The sequence below is a fragment of the Trachypithecus francoisi genome, unplaced genomic scaffold (genome assembly GCF_009764315.1).
Source record: "Trachypithecus francoisi isolate TF-2019V2 unplaced genomic scaffold, Tfra_2.0 Lachesis_group6, whole genome shotgun sequence".
Classification (NCBI taxonomy): Eukaryota; Metazoa; Chordata; class Mammalia; order Primates; family Cercopithecidae; genus Trachypithecus; species Trachypithecus francoisi.
Window position 1 is genome coordinate 105,265,606 of NW_022681471.1, and position 12,020 is coordinate 105,277,625.

General features: G+C 37.4%; 1 protein-coding gene across 1 annotated transcript in view; it reads left to right on the forward strand.

The window, feature by feature from the left end:
• DMD (dystrophin) overlaps nt 1-12,020 on the forward strand; it is a 2,224,438-nt gene that overhangs the window by 692,549 nt on the left and 1,519,869 nt on the right. The window contains 1 exon segment of the mRNA XM_033201414.1: nt 1,007-1,182. Coding sequence (XP_033057305.1) covers nt 1,007-1,182 — 176 coding nt within the window.

The window sequence follows — 12,020 nt, forward strand, 5'->3', positions numbered from 1 at the left end:
GCAGTTTAAATGCAGGCCTCTTGTGATTTCCTTGGAAATAGAACTTGCAAGTAAGTTGGATTACCAGAAGGGTAATGATTACCATCCCAAGAGGTAACGTTACAATCATCATAAGAGGAGCTCTGTGAGACAGAGCATAAGGAACAATTGTCTCACCATTATATGATTTGTCTATCTCATAATGCCCATGTATTGAGGTGATGGCTTCTCATGTCTTGGCTCACAAAATGTTTTTCCAAAATGGATGAACCGTTGCCCCCACCCCCCCCACCCGCTGCCAAAAGTATGAACAGGAAGTAATTGCGATTCTAAACCAAGAAGTGTCTCCAGTGATGAATTTGGGAACTCAAATATTTGAACATAATCACTAATTTAAATCAAACAAGAGTAGTGTGCTTTTTAGCATTTGAATAACATTCAACATAAAGATATGTATGGACTAATAGGTACTTTATGTTAATCTTTTATTGTAATTTTAAAAGTCGTTTCACTTACTTGATTAGTCGTTCATTACCAAGTTGAAATAATTTTATTTAAAAATGTATAACATAAAATAATCAATGTATATGATAACCAAAAATGCATTCTACAAACTTAATAAGCATTTAAAATGTGCCAGGCAATGGAATTGGCACTGATGTACGTTACTAAAATTTATATTAATGTAAACATTTAAAGCAGCATGTAGAATTAACTATCAGAATGAATTACACACTACATTGTTGTCCTTTGCCCCCACCCCTTATTTCCTACAGTTTGACCAGTAAATTGAAGGGGCACTCAATTTACTTGCGATGTTGAGATTACTTTCCTTTGCTATTTTAGTCAAGCTAACTTAAGTCAGATAAAACAATTTTATTTGGCTTCAATATGGTGCTATTTTGATCTGAAGGTCAATCTACCAACAAGCAAGAACAGTTTCTCATTATTTTCCTTTCCCACTCCAAGCAGTCTTTACTGAAGTCTTTCGAGCAATGTCTGACCTCTGTTTCAATACTTCTCACAGATTTCACAGGCTGTCACCACCACTCAGCCATCACTAACACAGACAACTGTAATGGAAACAGTAACTATGGTGACCACAAGGGAACAAATCCTGGTAAAGCATGCTCAAGAGGAACTTCCACCACCACCTCCCCAAAAGAAGAGGCAGATTACTGTGGATTCCGAAATTAGGAAAAGGTGAGAGCATCTTAAGCTTTTATCTGCAAATGAAGTGGAGAAAACTCAATTTCAGCAGTTTTGTTGGCGGTGTTTTCACTTCAGCAATATTTCCAGAAGCCTCGGGTACCTATAATGTCAGTTAATGTAGTGAGAAAAATTATGAAGTACACTTTAAAATTTTCCCAAGAAATCACTATCGCAATATAAACTAAATGCTTAATGGAAATGGTGTTTTCCGGAGTGAAAGTAAAAACTATAGGTGATAAACTACTGTGGTAGCATTTTAATCCTAAAAGTTTCTTCTTCTTTTTTTTTTTTTTTTTCTTATAAAGGGCCTGCTTGTTGAGTCCCTAGTTTTGCATTAAATGTCTTTTTTTTTCCAGTAACAGAAAGTGCATTTTCATCAAGAAGTACACCTATAATAGATGAGATCCAACCTGCTAGTTTACGAGAACATGATGTCTCAATCTGCGCATCCTAAATCAGGAGTAATTACAGAACAGATTTCCTGTTCTTTGATATTTTTAAAGTCTTATCTTGAAGGTGTTAGAATTTTTAACAGATCTTTTTGTGAATATTCAAAATTATGCATTTTAGATAAGTTAGGTATTATGTAAATCAGTGGACCTATTAAAATGATGGCAATAAAATTTTATGAGTACAAAGCTGGCATAAAAATTATTTTTAAAGGTACAGGTCCCTTTCATTCCAGTTATTATAATTCTAAGATTAAGAAAGAACATGAAAATCTACCGTATGTTTCTAAGCAGCATATGTTTAGAAACTCATGGAACACTTGCCATTAGAATTTGTGTATGCCAGGGTAGAGAAGTATGAAAAGAACACACATCTAAAAATACCATGTCAGATGTTCTAAGAAAAAAATAAATCTAGAAAAGTTATTCAAATATATTATTTGGGACTTTCAGTACTTCCCTATTAACTAATGACTTATGACCTACTTTGATAATTCCAAAGTAAATCACTGGGCCTTTTCTCCCTGGTTGTGTCAGCTTGGCTAAGCAAATCTGCTAGTCCAGGGGTCAGCAAACTAAGGCCTGCTAACCAAATCTAGCATGCTGCCAGTTTTGTATGGCTCATCAGTCAAGACGTGTTTTTACATTTTCAAATGGTTGAAAATAAAAGAAAAACAATTTTGTATGATATGTCAAAATTACGTAAAATTCAAATTTCGGTGTTATGAATAATGTTTTAGTGGAACACAGTCATACCGATTTATTTATCATTTATGATTACTTTCACATTACAAAGGCAGAGTGTGAATAGTTGTAACAAAAACGGTGTAGTCCACAAAGCCTAAAATATTTGTTATCTATCCTGTCACAGAAAAAGTTTGTTGACCCTTGCTCCAGTCAAATGGCTCTCAAACTCTATGAATATTAGCATTCTTTCTGGGGCAACAACTTTCAGAAACTTCCAAGCCCTCTACTCTTGGTGGTAATAGAAAGTCTAACAAAAATTGATGGAGTAAAAAAGTATAATGGCACACATCCGTGAAGCTTTTGATGAATTTTCTTTTTATTATTCCTACTAAGATGTACGTTAACTTGTTTGTTGTCACATTAAACATGTGTTATGCACAATGTTTAGTGGACATATGGATTTATGGATACTTTGCAACATTCCAACAACCCTATAACAGTTCTCCAAACAGAGTAATAGGGACACCTAGTTGCCTAACCCTCTTAATGTCTTCTTGCCTAATACAGAAATTAACAAAGCAAGCGGATTCGTGTCAATCTCTGTCTTCAAAAGCTTATTATTGGCTTCTGTTTGGAGAATGGACTGTGTTGGGGAAAAAAAAAGTTTGTTCTGACATCTTTTTGTTTTCAGGAAAGAGTGACTGGTGGTGAAATATCTTGTCTCCAACATTTGTTTGTATCACAAGTTTTCAGCAATTTTTGTAATTGCCTAAATGAGAAGTCCCATTGGGCACATAAAGAAAGATTCTTCAAATAAAAGCTAACATTAATTGAGGATTTATTATGTGCTCAGTAGTAGATTCAATGCTTTATTGGGAATGTGTGTATTTTTCCCAATAACCTCCCAAAATAGGTATGGCTATTATTACTTTATAAAATTATACACAGCTACAGAGTGCCTGAGCCAGGATTTGAACTGAGATAGCTACAAAACCTGGACTGTGTAGTGAAATGTCTTTTTCATGGATATATGCGTAAGGTATTCCTATTGATTTACCTGGAGCTGTCCCAGATTACACCTGTCATCCCAGCATAATTATATATAGCATCAACTTTCACTCTCAAGTATGTCCTGATTTGGACAGCAAAATTATCTGACCACGCTATACAAGACACTTGATTGATAAATTTAGACTGAATGAAGATAGCAAAAGGGCAAACATTTAGGAACAAATTCATTAATTGATATTGTCTACAGGGTGGAATCTTGTTAAAATATTGTAATGATTAAAGAGACGTCATGCAAATATAACCATAAGCTTTATATTAGCTAGTGCCTCGTTTTTGTATCATGCGAAGCCCACTAATATTTCACTGAATATTGAGGTCTTGACCATCTGTTGAATATTGTTTTATTTAAATCATGTCCTCTTCCAGCTTCTATGACACACTATCAGTTGTCACCCACGACTCTTTGCCTGACTTGTTTTATTCCTTCTGCCTAATTCCTATGGGAGTATCACGTAAATCCATCTCTTGGCCTTTCTGACTTCTTTTGTTTGTTTGTTTGTTTTTGCTTTGCTTTGTTTTGTTTTTTGAGACAATGTCTTGCTCTGTCACCCAGGCTGGAGTGCAGTGGCTCAATCTCAGCTCACTGCAACCTCCACCTCCTGGGTTCAAGCAATTGTCTGCCGCAGCCTCCCGAGTAGCTGGAATTACAGGCATCTGCCACCACGCCCTGCTAATTTTTTTGTGTTTTTTAGTAGAGACAGGGTTTCACCATTGTGGCCAGGCTGGTCTTGAGCTCCTGACCTCGTGATCCACCCACCTCAGCCTCCCAAAGTGCTGGGATTACAGGCGTGAGCTACCATGCCTGGCCTTTTGACTTCTTTATCTGAATTGTCTCCTCTCATTGATTCCAGCCTGGCTGTAAGTGACTGAATCCCAAATCATGTAGCTCCAGATGTGACACTCCCTCAAATTAAAGCTTTATATCTCTAAAGCTATTTCCACTTGTGCATCCAACCACTGCCTCAATGTTCATTTTTATCAAATGCAAACATTTGTTCCTTCCAATTAACCCTACCTACTTATACATTGCACACATATTTTAGTTATTATAATTCATTGCCTGTGTGTCTAGAAGAGTATCAAATATTGAAAAAATCATGGGTTTTGGAATCAGAATTACTCAGGTTTGAATGCTGCCTGTTTTTTTTGTTTTTGTTTTTGTTTTTCCCAAATTTTAGGTTCAAGGGGTAAATGTACAGGTTTGTTACATGGGCAAATTGTGTGTTGTGGTTGTTTGGTGTAGAGGTAATTTTGTCTCTCAGGTAATCAGCATAATATCTGATAGGTCGTTTTTCCATCCTCATCTGGCTGCCACCTTCCACCCTCAAATAGACCCCAGTGTCTATTGTTCCCGTCTTTGTGTCCATGTGTACTCAATGTTTAGCTCCCACTTAGAGGTGAGAACCTGTGGTATTTGTGAAACCTGCCCATTTTAATTACTAGCTTATGAGCGCAGGCAAATTACTTGTTATCTGTGCCTCAGATTCCAGTATTCTCACTTTATAAAACACCAGTCATGAGGATTAAATGAGAAGCATTTAATACATTGCCTTAAGGTGGTAAACATTCAATAAATGCAATGGTTGTGATTCTTGTTTGGTGGTGGAGACCATAGAGACGATGAAGATGGAGGAAGATTGTGATGGGTAGGAGGGATAGAAGTGATGGTGGGAGAGGTAAAGATAGTCGAGGTGGTGATGATGGTGGTGGAGGTAGTGATGGAGATGGTAGTCATATATTATTGACGGGGAAAAATTCCATAGTAAACATTATCTCAAACCTAACAAATATAAAATTACCTTCCTGTTTTCCTCTTCGAAACAGAATTTACCACCTGACATCTGCAGTTCTGTGAATCTTCTACTTTCTTCTCCTTATTTATTATAATTAGATTATAAGGGCAAGTGCCATCATTTCAGTCATTTCATGATCATTCGCATTGCCAAGTCCATAACCTGAGCCATATACCTCACTGTGGAGAGAACTGCCCTCCTTTCTAATTGATCGACCTAAAATGAGTATATCTAAAATGATACTTTTTGCTGTCTCTCCAGTCCTGCAAATTCCAAACCTCTAGATGCCTCCAAAACAAAACTCAAGTACTTCCTATGGCATTAAGCATTATTCTCATTCTCCAATAATTCTATGTTTACCTTCCCAATAATAATTATTCCACTTCAGCCGGTAAATTACATTCATTTGTTTGTGTGCCTTCACGCCACTCATGTAAAATTTCTCATTGCCAGTCACAACAAAGAAAGCCTATTATTATACTTATTTATATTTTATTTAGATTTCACTGTAGTAAATACTGTGGATACAATAAATAACCAATAAATGTTTGTTGAGAGAGTGAATGGTATATAATTCAAATAATTGTAGTAACTAAGATTTGACATTCCAATATCATTTAAAAATTCTACCTAGCTGTTCCTGGAATTTTTCTTGATAATAAACCTGTGACCATTCTAATGATCTTTAATAATTCCAATTTTACCCATTAGGGTATCCTTATTTACTCAAAACAATTAAGGGATTTAAAATTCAGCTTTCTACCACAACATAGTTTCTTAACAATCTAAGGTACATTTAGTTGATTCCTAAATAATTACACAGTTTCTACATATGTTGTATTTATTGCATACATTTTTCTCTTTACACTGAGATTTGCAAAAGTGATGACCTTGGGTCACAACACAATTATTTCTAATAATTGCAGATTATTCCTACAATTCAGTGCTATTACTTTACATGTAGGTAATTATCAGAGTGTGGAACTCAGCCTAGGTTAAAACTAGATCTGTTATCTAGTTAATTGGTATTTATCCAGGTGATTAGTTCCTAATCATGTAGCAGTTATTTTAAGGGATTTTTCAAAAAAGCTTTAATTTATACTTTTGTAGCAACCAGGCAAAACGAATGGCAAATTGTTTCTAAGTAAATGCGTCTCAATAAAGATAATTTCCCCCAAGTAAAGTGTTCATAAATGAATATTTTTGTCCTCAAGGACAGTGTAGAGGCATTTTGAAATGCCTCAATTCACCTGGTCTCTGTTTTTTTCCTCCATGGTAAGCAGACAGAATGTAAGCTTACTTTCTCTGGCTATTTCCTGCATCCTAACTAAATAGAAGGATAAATTGGCTGATCTACATACCTGAATTAGTATTATATATTCTACTTTTTAGTTTGTTTCTGTTTTTTGTTTGATTTTCTTTTTATGGCTGCTGTCCAGATGAAGTTAAATTGTGTCACATCTCTGGAAAAAAAAATAGATAACTGTTACATACCTCTCTCCAGTTTTATGAAATTCATGCCTAAAACATTTTTGTTTTAGATATTGATTATAACTTCGGTTTCTAAATTAAAATCTGAAAATTGTATGGTAAAATATACCAATTTATCTGAAGGACCTAATTAGATGATTAATGTATCTGTGAACTTTTTTTTATGTTCTATATGATAAATTGATCCTAAAATATCTGGGATGTTCAAGTCAGTAATGACACTTTTGCCCATTGGCACAGCCCATAGAAACAAAACATTTTAGATGATTTGCTTCTTTTTTTCCTAAGGAGACTAGACTTGGGCATGGTTACAGGTTAATTGAGGCCCAGAAAGGTTAAATAACTTGCTTTCAGTTGCAAAATAAGGACTAGTGCTGAGTCTCCTAAATCCATTCTAGTGTTATCGTTGCAATGCCATGTTTCTTTTTATGTATTAAAGTAAAATGACCTTGGTCATAAATTCAGATTTCACTTTAGACACTATTTTTGTTTAAAAAAAAAAAAAAGTAGAAACCTTGCATACCATCTTCAGATCCTCAAAAAGATAACCATCTATTAAATGTTCTTGAGATTATGTTGTCTTGTGCATCAAGAATAAATCAATAACAGTGTTTTGAAGAATATAATAATGTGAATTCTAGAGAATGCTGTGGGATCAGAGAATACTTTGAACAGTAATATTCAAACTACAGTGCATGAAACAGCATCATCACCTGGAAGCTTCTTTGAAATGCAGATTTGGAGGGCCCTTCCCAAACCTGCTGGATCAGAAACTCTGCTGGTGGGCCCAAAAATATTTTACCAGCACTCTAGGTGATACTGACATACCATAAAATTTGAGAACCCTCTCACTTGCATGACAACAGTGGTTCTCATACTTCAGCATGCATCGGAGTCACCAGAGTTTCTAATTCTCTAATAGGCATAGAGTGGTTCCGAAGAATGTTAATTTCCAACAAGGTCCCAGGTGATCCTGCTGCGACTGATTTAGGGCCCACACTTTGGAAATCAGTTCACTGGAGTGTCTTCTCGGTTACAGTCTGACCCCTGATTCTCTTTCCTTATGTCAGCCCCCATAAAGGGGCTTTCAGGCACGTCCATGTGAAGAGACCACCAAACAAGCTTTGTGTGAGCAACAAGGCTGTTTATTTCACCCGGGTACAGGCAGGCTGAGTCTGAAAAGAGAGTCATCGAAGGGAGATGGGGTGGGCTGTCTTACAGGATTTGGGTGGGTAGTGGAAAAGAGAAAAGTAGGGTTTTTCTCTTATGGGCGGGGCGGGGGTCACAAGGTGCTCAGTGGGGGAGCTTCTGAACCAGGAGAAGGAATTTCACAAGGTTAATCGCTCAGTTAAGGCAGGAACCGGCCATTTTCACTTCTTTTGTGATTCTTCACTTGTTTCAGGCCATCTGGACATATACGTGCAGGTCACAGGGGATACGATGGCTTAGCTTGGTTCAGAGGCCTGACAAGGGCCATCTATTACTGGGTAGGTTAAGGGATGCTACTGTCGCATCTTGTGACACCTTACTGCTTTATGATGAAATGATCTATTCATATGCTTGTTTCATCCGCTAGAATTAAAGCTTCCCTGGGCGAGGATCCATTTCTTGTTCATTACCTGTGTGGTCTTCTGTGTAGTAGATGCTTAATTCAAGCTGTGAATAGAAATGTACTGTAATGAGAACTGGTCCTATGAGATACTATATGTATCTCTGGATGTCTGGCTACAGCAGCTATGTGAAAATGTATTCTTCCAGAATGCAAGGCATAAAAGAATATCAACAGGGAAGAAGGCAGGATCACATTCTCAGAGCTGTGACATATAGTTTTGTTTGTTCTTTGGGTGAAGAAAATGGTACTCACACTTACTCATCTAAAAGGAGAAGCATAGTTGAGTGCAAATAAAAGTCAGTTTTTAATCAGAAGACCTGAACTATCTCTATTCCCTTACGTACTCCTGATTCTTTTCTTTACCCTCTCGTACTCTACATCAAGCACTGAAACTGCTCTCAGCAAGGTCGCCAGAGAGCTCCTTAATTGCCAGCTCCAAAGGTCACTCTTCAGTTCTTTTTCCTTTTTGACCTTTGTCTTGTGCTTGACAGAGATGATTAGTCCCTTCTTGAAATTTTTTTCTCCTGCAGTTTCTGGGACATTGTTCTCTCCTGCTTTCTTTCTCTTGCTTTCAGACTATTATCTTCCCAGTCTTCTGTTCCTGCCCTTTAATGTCGGTCTCCATAAGACTCAAATTGTGATTTTATTTTCTTACGATGCTTTATGTTTTGGGGAAATATCATTTGTAATCTTTATCATTCACCTATATTTTTGATTCACAAATTGATATTTCTAACTCCCTGTCTCCTGATGCTCATACTTGTATAATTCAAACGCTTATAGGCTATGTATTCCTGGATTTCTGACTGGAATCTCAAATGTAGTTTTGCAGTTTAGATCCTACAACTCTAGAGAGGGTCATTCCCATCATAGTCTCTAAGAATGGCACATCCTGAACTTGTGCAGTGAACAACCTGTGCAGCCATTTACAGTGGTCATGATATCTGCCACATCACCAAATCCCTCCAAATATACCTGCTAAATTCTCTGTAGTTTGTTATTTTTATCTACATCCTTGTGGCCTTCAGCCTAGTTAAAACTGAAATTTTTCTATATGAAATTTTTAACTGATTTCTCTGCCTCTGGTCTCACCTCTCTTATCCATGCTCTTCACAGCCTCCTGAGGGATATCTTAAAATGCAGTTTTAATTAGATCATTCTCCTGCCCATAAATCTTGAAATGCATGGCATAGAAATTCTTTTGTGATCTTTAGCTGCCTACCTCTCCAGCTTCACTCCCTTTTCCTCTGCTCCTTTTTTTAAAAAAATTATACCAGTGCTACTCAAAATAACTTGCAAACTTTTTATTACCAGTCCACAACTGAGATAAGAAACTTGAGCCAGAATATAAATCAATGTACTCCTTCCTTTGTCAAGAGAGTTTGGCAATTAAAAGCAAAATACAATGAAATCGTTTGTTTAGTGACTCAGTTGATTTATACTCTGGTGAAAACTCTTTTCTTCTTACAGACTAATACCAAACAGTTCACTGTCTGCTACAGGCTGTATTTTGATCCACACTGCCCTATGCTTAGCTTAAATTAACTACTCTTTATCTCCAAATGCTCTGCTTTCTTAAGCTTCTGTTTCTTTGTACCTATTGTTTTCTCTACCTAAGATTCTCTTTAGATACCTTTCTTTTTCCCATCCCCACATTACCTGCCGCCCTGCTACTGACCACCTTGTCTTTCTGTTCTCAGCCATTTTTTTTGTTTTGTTTTGTTTTGGAGACAGAGTCTCACTCTGTTGCCAGGCTGGAGTGCAGTGGTGCGATCTCAGCTCACTGCATCCTCTGCCTCGTGAGTTCAAGCGATTGTCCTGCCTCAGCCTCCCAAGTAGCTGGCACTACAGGCACACGCCACCACGCCCAGCTAATTTTTGTATTTTTAGTAGAGATGGGGTTTCACCGTGTTGGCCAGGATGGGCTCGATCTCTGGACCTCATGATCCGCCTGTCGTGGCCTCCCAAAGTAACTGGGATTGGAGGCATGAGCCACGGTGCCCAGCCAGTTCTCAGCCTTTTTAGCACTTCCATTAAAACACTTGCCAAATTGTATTGTAATGACTTTGTTTTTGCATGCCTGTATCTCCAGTAAACTCCTTGAGGGAAGAAATGATTTCTTGTCACCTCTAGACCTACAGTGCCTAAACCAGAAGTCAGCGCATAGTAGGTATTGAATAAATATTTATTGGATGTTGACAAGTGATCTTCCAGGTTTTGTGCAAGTCTTGTCAGAAAAACAAAATCACTGTAAGTGATTTAAGAGAGGAAACCTAATACAAGAATGGGCTAAGCAGGTAGTAGAAAACTGAGACGCAGCACAGGGGATGGAGAGGCAACTCAAGCACTAGCAACATAAGGAAGCTGCTCATATGCCTAGAGCTGGAGAAACAATACAGGAAAAGCGATATTACCAGAGCTCAGAAGCTGGGGCTTTCTAACAGAGATTAAAGTTAGAAATGCCAGGCAGAAAATTGGATTGTTGAAGAGGGAGCTAGCTATCCAGAGAAAACTGAAGCCACAGTAGAGATACAGCTGCTCTAGAAATGCCACCCAATGTAGTTGGAGAAGAAAAAAGACCTTGGCTTTTCTCTTCCTCCCACCTTCCAATATTCTTCCATTGCTTCCAAATGAACATTAGGAGGGCAAGTAGTGTTGGGAAATGTATATCCCTCTGATACAGAAAGGACAGAAGAAAAGTGGAGAATAGATCTGAGAGCAGATGGGCATATTACTGCACAGATGGGTTCTGGCCTTGCATCTTCTACTCATAAACTATGTGACTTAATCAAGTTACCTCATCTCCCCAAGAATCTGTTTCTTCACCCCTGAAATGGAATTTATACGGCCTTTCTTGTTTGCCCTCACACTGTGGAAATTGTATTACACGTGTTTGTCTTGAAGAATGTTTACATTTAAAAAAAATACCTTCTTCCCCAGGAGAAAGATGAGTTTCTGATTGTTAACTCAGAAATGATGTCTTCCCATTACCACATTATGCGATAATAGAAAATATTATCCTTATTCTGACATCTTCTGAGAATATTCTTAGTAAAGTCTTCCTGTTGAGAAACCTGTATCTTTACAAATGAACACATACCATGCTACCACAGAGATACAAAATGATGCCAGGCTGGGATGGCCTGAATTCTGTCCTCCCTAAATTCTTTTTTTTTTATTTTTTATTTTTTTTTATTTTTTATTTTTTTATTATACTTTAAGTTCTAGGGTACATGTGCATGACGTTTATATCATGTATAACTCCCCAATGCAATCCCTCCCTCCTCCCCCCTCCCCATGATAGGCCCCATGTGTGATGTTCCCCTTCCCGAGTCCAAGTGATCTCATTGTTCAGTTCCCACCTATGAGTGAGAACATGCGGTGTTTGGTTTTATCTTCTTGTGATAGTTTGCTAAGAATGATGGTTTCCAGCTGCATCCATGTCCCTACAAAGGACGCAAACTCATCCTTTTATATTGAAGCCCTAATCTCCAATGTGATGGAATTTGGAAATGGAGATTTTGGAAGATAATTTGATTTAGATGAGGTCATGAAGATAGGGCTCTCTTGAGAAGATTAGGACTCTTCTAAGTAGACACATCAAAGAGCTTACTGGCTCTTTGTCCCCACCTTGGGAGGACGCAGCAAGAAAGAGATTGTATTAGGCTGTTCTTGCACTGCTATAAATAAATACCTGAGACCGGGTAACTTATAAGAAAATTGATT